We start from the raw sequence: 20,296 nt of genomic DNA, 5'->3' as shown, positions 1-20,296 counted from the left end.
AAGAAATTTTGTAAGATTATTAAAGTACTCAAGGTGCTGCATGTCTGAGAATTTTCTTAATTCTCTACGAGTGTGAAGTCAGCAAATCCGCGTTTGACCTGCGTGGTAGACCAAGGTCTAACCCCTCTCATTCTGAGAGGAGCCTTGTGCTGAAATGGTGACCTCGCACCGGAAAGCACAGTGTTGGTCGACCCCCCAAAAGGTGGACTAATGTCATCTAGTGGATAACAGGGAGGCGTTGGATGCAGACAGCTAAAGATTGGTGTCTCGAAGTCTCTACAAGAGGACTATATTTAGCAATGGACGTTCGTCGGATTATAAAGTTATACAATCTAATGTCAATCTAATGTCGAAATAATGTCTACTACATTTATACAAAGTTTCTTATTCTTTATCTGTTAAGAAAAGAATCTGTTGAAGTGTATGTGTATGTATTGAATAACTGGTATCGATTTTATAGTTAAGCTTGTTTGAGTGTAAAGGTCGCGAACACGCTGGCTGTAATCTGACGCAAATTGCTCAATATTTATAGTCAAGTTTAGTTTCACACGAGTAATGAAATATGTATTTAATATAACATTATAAAAATATACCATTAAAGATTATAAAATGGATAACTTTTTGATTAGGATTATTTAATGAGTTGGTAGATAGATTACCAAATGTTACAGGTGAAGATCTGATTCAATAAAATAACGACATTTCTGACGCAATAGCTAATGCTTAATGGTTTTCAATAGAGGTTTGATTTACAGATTGGGTCAAATCAAGATTAAGGTGTTTTAAATTGGACCAGACATGATCTGGTAGTAAGATTTTGGCGAGGCTAATTACTACCCTACCGGGAACGACGTGCCAGCAAAGGACATAGCGGTATGATCTCGCGTAGAAACCGAGGGTTTAGGTAGAATTACCTTGTACCTACCTCTTTCAAGTAAGCCTAAGTGGGATCGTATTCAAGGAGTCACTTATCAATGATATAAAAAAAGAAAATAGTCTCATTGAAATATAAATATTTTTTTATCTCTTGTTACTTGTTCTGTGGTATATCTATTAGATTACAAAAAATATAGGTTAAATCGCACCATTTTTAAATCAGCATTCTGCACCTGGGCACGATCCAGCGGCTCGTGCGGAGACGAGCCCTGGTTACCCATCTTGCGTGGCTTTATCTGCTTCCAGGTAAAATCCTCAAGCACTACATTCACTGCACATTATCACGACTATTCACAGCGCACATTCTACGAACGCGAACAATGAACACACCGGCATTTCAAAAACTAAACTCTCAACGGACGTTCCACAAAATCATATTCACGTGTAAACTAGTCGCTTCACATAAACGTAGTCTTTTGTCATACAGTTCGTTACAGTGCGTAGCAAACAAAGATAATTAAGAATTTGATACTCTTCAAACATCGCAGAGCTTAGAACAAACAATACAACAGATCGGCGGAATGTCGCAGCCTTGACGCTTTTTACAATGTTTTTCCCGGTCCCTAATTAGCGATTAATTAACTTTTCGTTTAGGCCGCTGTCACACTATTTGACATTTTAGACAAGTAAAAATTAGTTTAAAAGTGACAGAATCCAGCATCTAAGAAGCGACAGTCACAATAACGAAATCGTGTGAATTCGTTAACAATGAAATTTTAAAAACGGGGGTCAACTTTTCCCACAAACGATGAATAAACGCCGAGAGGCGCATTGAACCCGGCACCCGGTCCGCGGGGGGAGACGGGTCGGTAGGTAGCTGGGAACGACAGCCGATGCCAGCTGAACGTTATTTTTTCCCACAGCATTGTTCTTTGGACCGTAGCGTGTAACGTTTACGGAACTATATCACTCAGAGCAAACGCGGGCACTAATTCGGTAAGTTTGAACACTAAACTACATTTTGACTAGACGAAGGATTTGAGTAAAGATGAAAAAAATAGTATGGAGACGAGCGCGCGCGCCGCGCATGAAGCGGACAACTTTACTGTCGCACTGACTGGCCGTGGCCGACTCGACTCGTACGGCGTGCGTGAATCGCGCGAACCCTGCAGTGCTGACTGGAGTCCCCTGCCCCCGAACCTCACACCCGCCCGGCCCGACCGGTCCTTTGCATTGTCAAGATTGAAGACCGGTGAGATCATCCAACAGACAGCTAGCCTTTGATTTGAATTCGATGATTCGATTGGTCTAGACTAGTCCGATTACCAAATATAAATTCTGCAGAATTTGTAACTTTATCCTACACGTGTCGAATCAGTATAAGTGTCACCTTAGTCGAAAGAATAAGAAATGAAATCTAATTCATTTATTCCAAGTAAGTTCAGTTTACAAGCACTTTTAAAACTTCATGTTTATGTTTATCTATTTGATGTTACTCTATTACCGACTGCCCGGAATGCACATTCTACTGAAAAAGCCTGCAAATTATTCTTTTGAAATGAATACCATAATAATATAGAGACAGACTTAAAACATATTCATGATAATGGCGAAATAAGTTCCTGGTTGCAGTTATTGCACGGCACCCAAATAGTCGTAGCTAACTCTGTACTAAACGCACACAATTACAACGAAATTCCAAAAGCACAAACACATGCGCCCACGCAACAGCTGTTATGGCGCGTGCGAGTGGGACGGACGCAGGTGGTACTGGCAGAAGCACTCCATTGGCATCCGAACACATGTCGCTCATATGAGACATTCGCTGAATGAAAAGCGGAGTATTTGTAGAAACGACAAAAAAATAATCATGACAAATCAGAACGAAATATCAAAGCACTTGCATCAGAGATTCAGAGAGCTGGCATGTTTAACCCATTCGTTTTTTAATTTCTCGTTGAGTCATACCATTAGTCACTTTGCTCCAGTCGGATGTGGAGTGAAATATTTCGTCCGATAAACGTTCGGTGTCTTTAAATAAAAAAGAATTACCAACACCTTGAGAAAATATAGCGTAACTGCAAGCACGATTTAATAAAGACAAAATCATTGCTTTCCATCAGGCATGATTATAGTCAAGAGATTTTTAGTATATAGACCAGGTACTGTGTAAAAATGCTTGCTTTACTTTCTTGTGTTTTTAATAGATTGGATATCAGTGTGATAATGTCATGATGAAAAATTGGATGTTCTTAATGAAACAAGCAAAAAAACTGATACAAAGCATTTGTTTAGTCTATTCCTTCGACACCTAAAGAGATAGAATGAATAACAAAAGAATGGATCAACGAACCTCCTGAAAACATGCAGAATCGTAATCTGCATGCTTTTCTGATTTCAAAACTGTTAACAGAATGCGGTCTTCGAATTATGTATACTAGATACCTCATAGCCCCTAATAGACTAATAAAAAAAAATATAAGTTAGCTTTGCTACAATCCTAAATATTTAGTTAGATCTAGATCTAATTATATTCAGTTGTCAACAGCGATGTGGCACGCGGACTATAGACGGACATTAATTAATTTATTATTAGATTCATTAAAGAATAGGCCAAAATCGTGGTATTTAAAAGACAGTTATCCAATTATGATTCGTTAGATATCTACTAACCTAATTTTTAGTAGGTTATTGTCAATCACTTAGCACTACTGGCATTATTGCTTATTTAAGTATATCGTCACATTAGACGGCTATTAATAACATTACGATATGTATTCAATTAGTGTTATACTTAATTACAGTCCTTCAAAGACGATCAGATATTCCAAAGAAGGGTGAGAAATGTCAAAAAGTGTAATAGAAAATTATGAGTAACATGAAATAAATATTAGCTAAATATATCAAGGTCAAATTCTATTATTGGTTAAAATAGCAATTAGATAAAATAGCAATCAGAAGTAGATTGACGTATTTCGGAGTTTATATTTATTTACGAGTCTTGTAGGTTACAATATACATAGTTATTGGTAATATTTTTACGAAACACGCAGTATTTTGAGGTAAAGACTATTTAATAATACAAATGACATAAGCAGGGTTTTTTACAAGGAAGGTAAATAGAACCGAAATTATTTTTAGTCGACATGACACAAAGGCGTCCGAGATACATTCCAACTTTAAAACGATACTCGTAACTCAATACATAATCCCGTATAGCGTTTAAATGGTTTCGTGCAGAGTGGTTTTTACTTCTCACATTCTGAATGTAATCTAAAGCTGGAGTAGTAGATAAAGTCTTTTAAAAGCTTCAACACGAACTTGAATTCGAAATGTATAATATAGTATATACATTTATAGATAATCTACATATTACACGCAAGAATAAAGGATAACTTGCTGTGGGACATAAACAATATACTTATACCCAGCCGAAAATATTGAGGCTAGAATACTTTCTATTGTTAGTATTTTGTAGTATTATTTTGTGACATAATATAGTGATAAGAGAAGATTGTCGGAAATTTCTACTTTAGGGAGAATGGAAGGGTAAACTTTTTATGAATATCTATTCCTTGATTAATAAAGGTTAAGGTCTTTCATGTGGAGGAAGACACGGGCGTTATTAATAAATATAAAAATTTTAATAAAAAAAATTCAACCGACTTCCAACTCAAAAAATAACTTTAACTAAAAAGCAAAAAAAACCATCCTACCTATGTGCTACCTTCTGATCAGTTTGAAGGCGGTGCCAAGCCAGTGATGTTTTAATTAAATACGTTTAAACTACAAAATTTCTGTGGTTATTCCAGAAACAGCTTTAATTAAAACACGACACTGGCTTGGCACCGCCTTCAAACTGATCAGAAGGTAGCACATAGGTAGGATGTTATTTTTTGCTTTTTAGTTAAAGTTATTTTTTGAGTTGGAAGTCGGTTGAATTTTTTTTATTAAAATTTTTATTTTTTTATTTTTAGTGTTAGCATACCCACTGCGTGTGTATGGTCACAACCTATCTAAGTGGAAAGTTCTTATCAATACAAAATTATCAAGTCCAAACACAAGGTAGCTACTGTGAGCCGTCGAGGAGTTCTCTTCACTGTGCTTCGTCTTCATCACCAGACCCTTAATACAGTCACAATCCTTCTAGGTGGAAAGTTCTCATCAATACAAATTTATCAAGTCCAAACACAACGTAGCTACTGTGTGCCGTCGAGGAGTTCTCTTCACTGTGCTTCGTCTTCATCACCAGACCCTTAATACAGTCGCAATCCATCTAGGTGGAAAGTTCTCATCAATACAAATTTATCAAGTCCAAACACAAGGTAGCTACTGTAAACCGTCGAGGAGTTCTCGTCACTGTCCCTCGTCTTCATCATCAGACCCTTAATACAGTCACAATCCATGTAGGTGGTAAGTTCTCATCAATACAAATTTATCAAGTCCAAACACAAGGTAGCTACTGTGAACCGTCGAGGAGTTCTCTTCACTGTCCCTCGTCTTCATCACCAGACCCTTAATACAGTCACAACCCATATAGGTGGAAAGTACTCATCAATACAAATTAATCAAGCCCAAACAAAAGGTGACTGCTGTAAATCCTTGACGAGTTCCATCGTCTGTGTTTCGGCTCCATCATCAGACCAACTCCAAACCTTCATAAAGTTGTAGTGGTTTAAAATACCTTATGGAAACACTAACAAACGTACTAGCCGTCTCTACAACTTTCGAAAGTTCCCCTCAATTTCTCCAGGATGCCACCATCAGGTCCTGACATGAAAAAAATGGGACCACCCTGGAAGTAAACCCTACAAAACAAAAAAAGAATTTTCAAAATCGGTCCATAATTGACGGAATTATCGCTGGACATACATAAAAAAAAAAAAAAAAAAAAAAAAAACATACATACAGCCGAACGTAGAACCTCCTCCTTTTTGGAAGTCGGTTAAAAATACAATAACCGTCAGAGACCTAACTCTAACAAGACTGTAACTGACCAATTAAACCTAACCTAATAATTAATAATAATGGTACAGTAATGCAACATAAGCCACAGTAAAACCAACTGTAGTTTATGATGTTGCATTATGGTTACGCTCAATTTCATTATGTATTTTTTAGAATAATTAATAAATAAATATAATAACGAATTGGCAATTGTTTACATTGGTTTACATTATTGTTTAGTAGTTGTATTATTATCTTTTCTATCTCGTATTACGTATAATTTAAAGGCAAAATATCGAAATTGAGATAAGGTGATTGTGATTATTACTAATAGTATGTATGACTAATCAATTTATTTCGGTCAGGAAGTTAACTGGCGTTTACTTCATTAATGAAGGTGCTAATTAGATCTATACGGTTAAGTGCTCATTAGCGTACATTAAAATTAACTAGAACAAAGCTATTTACTTTAATGTAAACGTTTCTAGTACAATAGTTGATATGGCTATTAAATAAAAGAACATATTCACAATAGTGTTTACAACTTTATATGTAAAATTAAAGTAAAAAGTAACTCGCTTCAGAAATAACGGTAAGAAGTTGACGTTGTAGGTCATACTTTTACTAAAAGAGAGTCTTCACACATGGATAGAAACACCTTTGTTTACAATGCATTTACATAGTTATGTATGTTCTAAGCGAAATTCGGTCATGGGGAAAATCATAATTTCGTTGAAGTTTTCGTTTGTGACACTTCTTAAAATGTAGGTTGACATATTATACGAAATTGAGAGTTTATGTAAAAATAACATCCGGTGCTTACTGGTGAATGTTAAGAGAGTAGGTAAATGACATTTTGTAAATTATTGTTTTGTTGTTTATTTTAATAAGTTGATAATAAAGAGCAAAACAGTGAATAGGCCAGCTGATCCGAATCGGTTTCAATGTTTTATGAAATCCAAGTTTGGTGAAGGAGATGTTTAAATGCTGCCTATTTCTTTCAAATCAAAAAGTTTGACACGGTTAAATACACCCACTAAAAGAACAAAGGGAGATGAGATGAGAAGATGGAGAGGAGAAGAACACACACCCACATACATACAATTAATCAGTGTTTTCGTACTGGACATAAAAAAAGTCATATTGTGAAATAGGTTCATCGTTAAAAAAGAAACAAGTAGAATAAAAGATGGCGGTACTGTGTAGGTACCTACTAGAGATTAAGAATCCATACAATCCTTAGGGATAACGGATCGTTAGCTACGATTACGAAACCCAAAAACTGTGGACACTACATAAAAGTCGATGGAAGTAAATACAATTGAACATTACGATGAACCTATAGTCGCTCTTATTTTGACAAAAATCACTTACTGCTTTATATGTAAACTAGATGACGCCGCGCGGTTTCACCCGCGTGGTTCCCGTTCCCGTAGGAATACGGAGATAATATATAGCATATAGCCATCCTCGATAAATGAGCTATCTAACACTAAAAGAATTTTTCAAATCGGACCAGTAGTTCCTAAGATTAGCGCGTTCAATCAATCAAACTAACAAACAAACTCTTCAGCTTTATAATATTAGTATAGATATGAATTTCAATCTCGAATTCCTTTAATGAACTTTAAACAGTAGTGATTAGGTCAACTTTTCTTTGAAAAAATTTAGATTTAGTTTTTATTCTTTATTTATTTCTTAAAGTTTAAATTTACCGGTATTACTATTTCAGTATTAGACACACAGCACATACAATTCAATTATATAATTCGATTTAAGTTCCAAACAAGTCAGAATACAAGTCTATTAGAAATCTTCGCCACGACGATATTAAAATTCAATACATTGCCATGATACGAGTATATACTCGTAGTTTGTACCTATGACAACTACAGACACTGTAAATGCAAAACAAGTGCCAGCAATAAAAAGCAATTCCAATAATTGTATGGCGCATACGCTAGAAGAAATTTTAAATAGTAATTTATAGGTTATATCACATCGGCAATTAAATAGAACAATGGTGTAGTATCCAAAAGTTTGTGCAGATGAATCCGAGGACACTGACATTGTTACGCTTTTAGATACCATAAAATTGCCGACTGTTATTATTATCTATACTGTAGTTCCGCCATCTATTTCAGCGCATCCAACGAAACAACCGTTATGCAAAGTCAGGGTTGGTGGCATTCGTTAAAAGAGTGATCAGTGTGAATGAAAACAAGTTACAACTGATTTTAATTAAATGTAATTAGATGTAATGTAACGTATTTGTATAACATATTCCCTTCATATGACACAAGAAGAAAGGAAGACCAGAGATGGCGAGTGTGTGAAAGAGTAGAGAAATGTATGTAAAACGAGTATTTGATACGTTGAATAATAGAATAGAATGGAAGAAATTGACATATAGGTATTTTACCGACCCCGCTTCATATTATATCAAATTAAATGAATCTTACCATCATATCAAATTAAATGAATTTAATTCAATTAAGCTTCAGATAATGTTAGTAGCACATTTAGAAACGTCAAATTTGTATGTAAAGATAAACGGTTAGGAAGGTTGATTGTACCTAGAAGAGAAGGTATGAAACTTGGCAGGTAAGAAGCTCGTGTAATTAAAAACCATAATTTACAATAATAATTATCATTTACAATTTAAACTATGATTGCTACTTCTTAATGTGTGAAGGCAAAAGCCGATACCCATTGTCTCCAAGAATCTTTGTCATTAAGACGAGGTTCCTTCATTTGTACAGTAAAACGACTTAACATATGTTTTTAACACATTGCTTAAATTTCTGTATAATGCTTTGTTTTGGTTTGTTTACCAAACCAATAGTTTAGTTACAAGCGTTTTAATTAAATGTAATAATCACTACAAATAGAATTCATTCATTTAACTAGAGATCTTCAAGTACTTTTGAAAGTCAATAATTATGTCTGTTCGTAGTGATGACTCGACTACGGGTTTAACTGCCTGGATTTTATCTTATAGAGCTGGCTAGGACTTTGCTATTAAAAAAGTAATAGAATTGGAAATTCACAATTTCACAGTTTCATTGTATGCAAATAAAGTTGAGGCGATATTTACTACCACCTTGCGGCATTAGTAATATCTTCAATCTTATAGTTTCCATCTCTATTATATAAAATAAAGTCATGTTAGTTACACTATTTATAATCCAAGAACAGCTGGACCGATTTGGCTGAAATTGGTAGAGAGGTAGCTTAGAACCAGGAGATGGTCATAGGATACTTAAGGTAGAAGAGTGTCACGTGAATGAAATCGCGAGCGTCCGCTAGTTTCAAATTAAAACAAGGGATCAAATCAATCTAGCTATTCAATGCAGGAACTAAGTCAACATACTCCGCATCATTATATGAATCGATGACTTGTGTTGTTTATTTGATGCCTTTGTCACATAACATGATGATGAATTGAACAAAAAATGTGCCGTAATGATAATAGGTAATAAACCTTGGTAAACGTTGACATTATGTCACGTTCTGTAATGATTACAGTGCCGTATGGAGTAGGTAAAACACATAACGAATTATCTTATACAATACTAGCGGACGCCCGCGACTTCGTCCGCGTAAATTTCGATGTCAACTTAACTGCTACCCCTACCCTACCCCTACCCAACCACTACCCAACCCCTACATCTACCCTACCCCTACCCTACCCTACCCTACCCCTACCCCAAACCTACTCCTACTCTACCCCTACCTTACCTACACCCTACCCCCATCCTACCCCCATCCTACCCCTATTCCCATCCTACCCCTACCCCCATCCTACCCCTACCCTCCACGTACCCTATCCTCTTCCTGCCCCTATTCCACCCGTACCCCTATCTCACGCCTATCCTACCCCTACCCTACCACTTCCCTATCCTACCCGTACCTCTACCCTACCACTACCCTACCTCAACCCCTACCCTACCACTACCCTAAACCCGGCCCTAAACCTACCCTACCCCTACACTACCCCTACACTTCCCTACCCGTACCCTACCCTACCCTGTAACTTCTCTATCTTACTCCTACCCTTAGCAAAATCGGTCCAGTCCTTCGAGAGTGGTGGTATGACCAAGAGAAATAGAGACTTCTATGCTAATAATATAAAGAGGTAAAGTTCGTGTGGTTGTAGGAGGTAATCTCTGGATCTACTGGACCGATTTGGAAAATTGTTTTACCAATAGAAAGCTACGTTATTTGCGAGTGTAATAGGCTATGTTTGATCTCCATATTCACACGGGAACGGGAACTACGTAAATGAAAGCGCCGGGCGTCATATAGCGGAATTTCTGCGTCTTTTAGAAATTTTGTATTATCTCCGAAACTATTTAAGTAATTAACATACTGTAAAGGGCAAATCTTATCTCCATAATATCCTTGTGATTATTAAATAATTTATTTTAATAAGGATTAAAGTTTATTTGTATAAATAATGACGTAAACCTAAGTATATAAAATTAATATTTTTTTAAACACAAAAGGTACTATATCTGCTAATATATAGAAGATAGATATATGGTGTCGCGGACTTTTTTGTAGAACTTTTAAAGATACATAACGTCTCCATACATTAATTTCAATTTTACACAATAGTTAAGGCAGCGCATGCGAATAAGTCTGTTTAAGAGGATTTTCAGTCCGACCTGTATGATAAAAACTGTGATAACTCTGCTAATATATATGATACCAATATAAAATATAGCCTCACTCCCCGATAATGTAGCATTCTACTGGTGAAAGAGTTTTTAAAATCGGACCAGTAGTTCCGAAGATTACCCCATTTAAAAAATGTGACAAACTTACAAACTTTACCTCTTTATAATATTAGTATAAAGTATAAGTATAGATATAGATATAGAAGTATAGACTAGTGGGAGGCTCGCGACTTCGTCTACTAAAACCCTGAACCACGACGTTCTTTATTGAACTATACCTATATACCTTTCTCTTGATTCACTATCTATTGATGGCATTAAATTCACATTGAATTTGGGGTACCTAGTAATACAGGTGCCCTTGCAACTTGTATGAAATACTTTTGTTAATAAATAAACGTTATTTTCATTTTTAAAACGTTGCGTAATATAAAAGGCGTACAGACGGCGGGAAACGATTTTTGTTTTACATTTAAAGATTTGAAAGACATCTTCGACCTTACATTTTCTCAACATATAACCAAGGTCTCGTTATTATTCCAATCCAGATACGACTACTTACAAATTTATACAGAACGTATTTCATTTCAGTTCAGCCACGCCAATACTCATTATGCCAACAGAAAAAAGCAATCTCCGCCAACTGAGAGAAACGATATTTTTACGATACCCGATACTTTTGGGGATAAGAAAGTAAAGTATGTTCTCAATCAACTGAATTTCTCTGTTTTAAGACTGACGATTCCTATAGATTTTTCGAGAAAAACTACACAAAACTGTAAAAGTATAAATTTTATAAAAATAATATAATATTAGTTCACTGCCGATATTATTTCCCACGATCTATTAATTTCGTAAAAAATCCCGAGACTTTGGACAGCCTATTTAACAACCACACTAACAACTGACAAGTTGAACAGTGTTGTAAGAGGGAAAAAAGTTAGTTACCAATTTATAATTTGCTTCATATCTGATTAAAAAAACACGTGATAATATAAAAAGTTACATAATGTATAATCTGTAGTAATCTTATGTGTGATCTGTAGGAACTCATAAGACATAATTTGTAAAACCTTGTAAATAAAATGAAATTAAGACTGGTTGCTGATATGAGCACGTTAAAGCATGCAGTATTCAGTTTTACTGCAGTTTTATACACATAAGTGCTATTAGTAAATTAAGTAGTTCGCATGTCCCATCGCAAATACAATTTGTCTATCTAAAACTTCGCTATCACCATATATTATAGGACTCTCAATAAGAAGAGCACGTTAGTATTAGAGTCCTATAATATCAGAATTGGGATAGGCGGGGAGAATGACTTGAGTGGAAAAGGGGAGTGTTTGTTAACATTCAAAGGTACCTTTAAACCTACACACATCATTCACATGTACGTGACTTCACTCAAGGTCATTCTCTGCCATTCTAGGGTCTTATTTTGGTTACAGTTTGATTTGTTAATTAAGTTGTCCTGACAAGTGTTGTGAATCATAACCTTTGTTTTCTTATTTTGTAATCACCTTTGAGTCCTATAATACATCGCCATCAACGTTTTCAGTTAAATGTAGATCATTAACATCATGTATTTTAACGGCAAATACTTTTCGGTATGACAAGCAGTCGCCAACACTGTTATGTGAATGCTATCAATTTTCTATAACGGCCCCAGTTCCATCTTGGGCCAGATCGACGAAGGTGTGTGGTAGTTCGCATTATTAATTGCAAGATACGAGTATATTTATAGGATATATATTGTGATCACGTTCCGAATACAGCGGATGTCACGATTGTGTGAACAGATCGCCAGCGTAGTGTAGGCTTCAACGGCCTTTGCGGCCACTAGTTGCTAGCCACCGTTCGCTAGGATCGGATATTCGTTGACAACGCAACATTAATTAACTCTACGCAATAAATCTAACGGTTGTGAAGTGCATTCTATGAACACTGTGGATATAATACTGTGTGATTCAAATGTTCAATATTAAAGATTAAATATTTAGAAGTTTAAATAGATTAAAAAGATATAAAAGTTGATCAACACGGCGCAATACGGGGACAAAGCGATGACCGCATGGACGATGTTCAGTTGGCGGAGGTTGTACAGCGGCAGAGTTGCGGAGAGTACAGAGGACACACGATTAGAGCTCCCGGCGGACACAAGACAGCTTGTATACAACGTGTATGTTTACTTCAGCCGACGGCCGGGTCGAAGCGCTAAGACTTCGTTAACGAAAACAGCCCGAGCGACGATGCTACCGAGGGACATAGTCGCCGATATCATACGGGACCGATATCAAAACTAATTTTATTAATCTGTATGTCATTAGAAGAATCTAATTGTAGAATAGTGTTTGTGGTATTAAAAATACCTCTATGTGTATTTATTTATAGCGCTACATTAGTTGTTACTAAATTAGTATTACACGCGGCAGGGTTATATCTACATATTATTCGTAGCGTAGGTGTGTGTGTATTACTTAATCTATATCACTTTTGGTCACAGTGAGTTGGTCATATTTTCATAGATGGTATAATGGTTTACTTGGTGGTAGAGATTGTCAACGTTTGCAAGACTGGCTTTGGATATATTGGTAAGGTATAAAGACAAGCGTTTGACAAACAGCGCATTGGTGTGCAACTCCACATATCCGCATCGTAAATATCGGACGCATCATATGACTTTCTATATGAAGAATACGACGATCCGTTTGATTCGATGCGTCCGATACGTACGATGCGGATCTGTGTACACCCACCAAAACTGAAGGAAGGTTGTTTGAACCTTCAAACACTTTATGTTTAGACTTTATATCACTACTAAATCCACACGGACTTCCCAGTATAGATTGACTATAACTTAGAGCTTAAACGCACCACTTTCATCCATTACAGGTTGGTGGGATTAATCCTCAGTTGTAGATGTATTGCTATGTACTTATACAGTAAACCTAGATGTTTATGAGTTTAAGGTAACTTTCTCTATCTTATCGTCTAATTCCAAACCATCACTGTATTTATTTACTATCTTATTTTTTTTTAAATAATATTTTATTACAAAACTTGAAGTATAGGTACTTGTACCATATTATATTCGTAGCTATTTTGGTATTATTTCATAATCTTAATCACGATAATAAAATCTAAGGTCATCCAAAAGAACATGACATGAAGAGTCATAGGAATATCTTTATCTATGTCTCTCTTATCTATTTATTTATGCTGCTTCTCATATTATGTATTTAAACTGCATATTTGTTTATTAAGTCATTTATAAGCTACATCAGAATAACTTAATGTTCTAACTAAGAAATAAGGTATTAAAAAAATCATCGCAAATGATTTGATCTCATTCACGCGTAGATACTCGTATAACTATAAATACGTACGCACATGTTTGTTTTATATGTCTGTCAGCTGATAGATACTTATATCAAATGTGTCATCTAATTATTATTATCATATAGATAACGCAGTGTGCATCTAACTTTGTAAATAATAAAATATATCAATAATTGTTCGTAGTTCATATTTCATATCCGTAATATACTAGCAGACGCCACGCGGTTTCACCCGCATAGTCCCCGTAGGAAATTGGAAATACGGGGATTATTTTAGCTTATAGCACTCGGGGATAGTGTAGCTTCTCAACAGTGAAAGAATTTTTCAAATCGTTTCAGTAGTTTCAGAACCTATTAAGTGCAAACAATCAATTCTTTCCTCTTTAAAATATTAGTTAAGATTATTCTATTTATAATGACAATTGATGGAAAAAGACGACGAGCCCGTCTGGGATGTGATTCCACTATTTTATATTCGTCGATGTAGTAGTCGCCTATGACAAGTTTTATTATAATTTGAGCTGTATGGGATGCTAAAAGCAAAAAGTCACTATCAACAAAGTTTCCATGGAAACCGACGATGTCACAGCTCTTTAACATTACAGAATACTGCGGTTGATTTCAAGTGGAAAACTGTCGTCTGTGAAAGGTCATATCCTTGTACTACATTCGGATGGATTGATTGGTAAGTAAAAGTACATCCTTTTTTAAAAAAAAAAAGGAGGACTTCTGCCTGTGGCCAGGACACGTCTGATTTGCACGGACTATATACTATAACACCTCTCTTGAATTCCGAGTCGCTTCGCAAAATCGCTTAGGTAACTACTATTTAGATACATCCTTCACCTGTCAAGCAAGGTATAGATGTCAAGTCTCTATGATCTATAATAAGCCTCTGTAATAAGCTTTAATACCATAACCTTATGCTTGGCGAAATAAGCATATAGCAGTCAACGACATTAAAACCTATCACTGCTATAGAATATAACCTGTTTATAATCTCTGGTGTTTTAAATACAATCCATTATTGCATCCATACATACATTTTTACTTGAAAATATAATAAGGACATTTTTAGAAAAAAAAATATAGTTTTATAATAAATTTTCATACATTTCCTTATAGTTTTCCAAGCAGAGTTAACTGCAGAGTTTATCGCACAGCAGTTATGTCTGTAATGTGGTAACTAACCTACCAGAACTTGTTTAACTACAACCCTTTACTTGACTTCCTTGTAAGAAGGTTTAAATAACGTCGTCTTGCGCAGTTTACACTGATGTAAATTTTATATGCATCTACGAGTATACAACCTTTTGAATATCCTACTAATGTTATAAACGCGAAAGTTTGTATGGATGTTTGTTACTCCTTAACGCCGCTACTACTGAACCGATTTGGCTGAAATTTATAATGTAAATAGATTTTACTCTGGATTAACACATAGGCTACTTTTTATTCCGAAAAAATCCATGGATTCCCGAGATTTGCGAAAACTAATGATTTTTATGATATGAATTTTTGTTACTCTTTCACGCCTCGACTACTGAACCGAATTAGCTGATTATTTGGTATTGAGATATATTATTAGCATAGATAAACACATACTTTTTATCCCGGAAAAATTCATGGTTCCCGAGGGATTTGTGAAAAACTAAATTCCACGCGGACGAAGTCGCGGGCGTCCGCTAGTGTATATGTAAAACCTCTTTACTAAATACCCATTTAATCTTTACGTAAAACATTAAAGGTGTCATTAATGTTTTTTTCTATAACAGTAATGAAATTAAATTGTATATAAATTAAGAGTATACTAATAGTAAAGCAATTTTGTAAAGGCAACAGGGTATCTGCGATCATTACTTTCGGAGCTACAGGGATTTAAAGAGTCAGATTTGCGGGGCTGCCGCGGATCCCTGTAAAACGCCCCATACAAAATGGCTCGAAATAATGACGTCATAGGCAATGTAATGATCGATAGATTTGTATGCGCGTTCAAACAAAGTTACTAATATCTTTGTTATTTGTGCGTTTATGCTTATAGTTCATATATTAAAAAATGTCACATTTAATGTAATGAAGCTAAAACTGTATGAATTTTCATCTAATTACGATAAAAGATTTTAAATAGATTTTGAAATTTTATAATTTTATTTATTTTGCAAATATCCAGACAATCTTTGCTTTTTATGTATAAATTAGTTAACATTGACCTTATTTACCCGAATGTATCATAAAAATCAATATATTCAAACCTAGTCATCATCCCCATTGTTATAATTTACCTTTTGCTGTTATTTACTGTAGGTAGGTACCTACGTTATACGAGAACAAATTTAATTTTAAACTTCCTCAACTGAAGTAAACAACCTCTAACAGAAATATTCCTACTTATAATAATAATTACAGCTCGTGCGGTATAACTAGACACCTGGCTTGGATGATGTTTGTACTGTGTTTGTTTGGTTGTTTGGTAGCCAGGTGTCAAGTGAATGCGCACGAGTTATAATAGGAGTTCGACTAAAAGTACCTACCTCAAACCTAAGATAATGACAATACTGTTAATCCTCAACATCTGTGATATGATTATATTAATCCATACTTCTATACTATAATAAATAAATATAAAGAGGTAATATTCGTGGTATTGTAAGGTAATCTCTGGATCTACAGACGCGATTTTGAAAATTCTTTTACCACTAGAAAGCCACGTTATTTCTGAGTGTCATAGGCTATATTTTATCGCCGTATTCTCACAGGAACAGGAACGATGCGGGTGAAACTGCGGGGCTAGTAACAAAGAAAAATGTACTTAAATGCTAACACGATAGAGTATTCATTTAGAACAAATCTACTCATTTTTTGCTCGCCGATTACAATCATAAACACTCAAAAGCAGTCTGTTATCTGTATAAAACACATGGCCAGTAAAATGCTACTTACGAAAATACTTCCTTTTTAAACACTTCACACAAACACACAAAGCACACGCCCTAGAAACACAAAGTATTCGTTTAGATCACTTTATCACACAGTTGTATAATATAACAAGTATCTGCGCACGCAATGTGTTTCAAATTGGTAGCCAGTTGTCTGCCAAGTGCTAAGAGTCGAGTAGGCGAGCTAGTGGTGTAGACGTTGCTAATTACTCCAATGCACTGACTATTTCAGGCGAGCGAACAGTCAGAACACCAGCACACTCTGATTCACACGGAACAACTCGCGAACGTTTCGACACCTCAGATACTGATGAAGGTTATACCTTCTCGAGCTATAAAAACACTAGCTACATAGGTACGTGTTTTCTTTGCATCTCTACGTCTTTATTTTTATTATGAAACATTAAAAAAATCTTTATTTTTATTGTTAAACAATACCAAATATAAAAAAAAAATATTCACGAAGATAACACACAAAGCACTTTATGCACGCCATTGACGATCAATTATTCTCACGTTGCTGCAGCACCCACGACTATAACTGATCGTGTATTGGTCGCTGCGTTCATGACGGCTCAACTTATGAAACGTGTTCGCTGCCGTTTGCGCTGAAAAAACGTGAGAATAATTGACCGTCAATGCCTGACTTAAGCTTATCATGAACAGTGGCTGTCTATATCTTCTCTAATATACAAATGTCTATATAGACTATATAGACTTTTATATGTCTAGATAGACTTTTAAATTATTCGAAAGCCTAGTTCTTAACTTTAAATGTGTTGTTCCGAATATAACAATAATTCAACTAGCGGACGCTGCGCGGTTCTACCAGTGTAGTTATTGTTCCCGTGGGCATATGAGGATAAATTACAGCCTATGTTACTCGCTGATATTGTAGCTTTCCATTGGTAATACTTAAAATAGCTTAAGTGCAAGCACTCGTATATGATTAGTTAGCATGTATGGATTTTATTCTTATTAATAAAATTTTGTACAAGAGTCTTAAGAGCACTTCTAAATGAGGTGATTCTACAACAGGTTTGGTCGGAAAGATGAGGTATTTACATAAAACCGACTACAAACGTATTTTTTTTTTCATTTTTAAGTCTAACATTTTATAATCTTCAACGATAATATCCAGACAGTATTCAAACTTAGTTATTTCTTTTATATTAATGTACTAGCGGACGCCCGCGACTTCGTCCGCGTGGAATTTAGTTTTTCACAAATCCCTCGGGAACCATGGATTTTTCCGGGATAAAAAGCCTATGTGTTAATCCATGCTATAATATATCTCAATACCAAATTTCAGCTAATTCGGTTAAGTAGTCGAGGCGTGAAAGAGTAACAAACGTTCATATCATTTAAATCATCAGTTTTCGCAAATCTCCGGAAACCACGGATTTTTTCGGAATAAAAAGTAGCCTATGTGTTAATCCAGAGTAAAATCCATTTCCATTCCAAATTTTAGCCAAATCGCTTCAGTAGTAGCGGCTTTAACGAGTAACAAACATACAAACATACATCCAAACATCCATACAAACTTTCGCGTTTATAATATTAATATATTAGGATTATTATTAAAATGGCTCAGAGTCACACAGCGGGCAATGGAACGAGCTATGTTAGGAGTATCTCTGCGTGATCGAATCAGAAATGAGGAGATCCGCAGAAGAACCAAAGTGACCGACATAGCTCAACGATTTGCGAAGCTGAAGTGGTAATGGGCGGGGCACATATTTCGAAGAGCCGATGGACGTTGGGGTCTCAAAATGCTGGAATGGCGACCTCGCACTAGTAAGCGCAGTGTTGGCCGACCCCCCACCAGGTGGACTGACGACATCAAGCGAGTCGCAGGGATGACGGCCGCGTGGCGCAGTGGGTAGTGACCCTGCTTTCTGCATCCACGGCCGTGGGTTCGATTCCCACAACTGGAAAATATTTGTGTGATGAGCATGAGTGTTTTCCAGTGTCTGTGTGTATTTATACATTATATAAGTATTTATATGTAGTATATAATTGTATATTAATATTATAATATCAACTATCTTAGCATCCATAACACAAGCTACTCTGTATGCTTACTTTGGGGCTAGATACTGATGTGTATTGTTTAAGTATATTTATTTATTTATTCGCTGGATGCAGGTGGCTCAGTATCGTGATGTTTGGAAGTCCCTACAAAAGGCCTATGTGCTGCAGTGGACGTCCATCGGCTGATATGATGATGATGATGATTCTTATTAATGTATTGAGCGTTGCAGCAAATTACTTTAAAACAGATTAGATTCAATATTTCTCTGACTGTCTGAAGTGCTTTGACCAATTAAGATACGGTCCTTTTCCACGCCTAACTTAGTTAAAGTTAATTAATCATCAAAAGAAGAAGTTACTCGATTGTTTCAACACCTCATACAAATCTGACTTTAAGTGTTACACTAAAATCACTTCCACGGTGAATTTTATTCAATTAACTAACCTTAAAAGAAGTTACTAAAATATTTCGACACTATACAAGAATTTATTGAAATATTTCAGAGAACTATAAAGTTCTTTAAAAATATTTTTGTGGTAGTACCACTAGATACGCCAATCCACATTGATTGACACTATTTATTAATTCAAGAACATTGTTCCAAATTCGTTATGCTCATTATGAACCCATATTCGGCTCACTGCTGAGCACGAGACTCCTCTCAGAATAATAGGGGCTAGGTCAATAGTCCACCACGCTGGCCCAATGCGGATTGGCAGACTTCACACACGCAGAGAATTAAGAAAATTCTCAGGTATACAGGTTTTCTCACGATGTTTTTTCTTTATCGGTTAAGACACACACATTAGTGAAAAGTTGGAGGTACATGCCCCCCGAACATGAACCTACGCCCTCCGGAATCTGAGGCAGAGGTCATATCCACTGGGCTATCACGGCTATTCACGGCTCGATAAGCTAACTAAATGAATAAAAATTGTAAAATAAAGTTAAAGTTGTCGGTCTCCGTGGCGCAGTGGTGTGCGCGGTGGATTTACAAGACGGAGGTCCTGGGTTCTCTCCCCGGCTGGGCAAATTGAGGTTTTCTTAATTGGTCCAGGTCTGCGAGCGAAAACGATTTAGCGTTCCGGTGCGATGTCGTGTAGAAACCGAAAGTGGTGTGGATTTTATCCTACTCCTAACAAGTTAGCCCGCTTCCATCTTAGATTGCATCATCACTTACCATCAAGCGAGATTGTAGTCAAGGGCTAACTTGTAGAGAATATAAAAAAAAAAAAAACAAAAAAAGTTTCCATACGCGTTATGAATGAAACACCTACCTATTGTAAAGTTACATAATTATAATAAGTATGAATCAAAATGCAGGATGGTGTAGTGGGTGGATACATAGATGAATTACACGTTAATTATTATTTATGAATTCATGACAGCCTATTGAAATACGGAGTTATAATTAGGTGTAGAAATAACTGAGTTGGCGTTACTAAAATTATCTAACAACTCAAGTCAAGACCTGTAGCCATG

The 20,296-nt window shown here is 35.8% G+C and overlaps 1 protein-coding gene across 3 annotated transcripts in view; it reads right to left on the bottom strand.

The window, feature by feature from the left end:
• Positions 1-20,296, bottom strand: part of LOC112045022 (protein numb) — a 64,056-nt gene that overhangs the window by 30,786 nt on the left and 12,974 nt on the right. The window contains exon 1 of one of the 3 annotated variants that reach the window (XM_024081072.2): positions 16,784-17,002. The exons of 1 other annotated variant lie outside the window; for it this stretch is intronic. Coding sequence is in view for 1 of the 2 variants with exons in the window: in XM_024081061.2 (XP_023936829.1) it covers positions 1,086-1,157 (72 nt within the window). In the remaining variant the exon portion in view is untranslated. Of the gene's footprint in view, positions 1-1,085; positions 2,043-16,783; positions 17,003-20,296 lie in introns of those variants that run through there. One more of the 3 variants, XM_024081061.2, reaches the window with a different exon arrangement.

Source organism: Bicyclus anynana, chromosome 9 (assembly GCF_947172395.1).
Source record: "Bicyclus anynana chromosome 9, ilBicAnyn1.1, whole genome shotgun sequence".
Taxonomy (NCBI): domain Eukaryota; kingdom Metazoa; phylum Arthropoda; class Insecta; order Lepidoptera; family Nymphalidae; genus Bicyclus; species Bicyclus anynana.
This window is presented reverse-complemented; position numbering and strand designations above follow the sequence as displayed.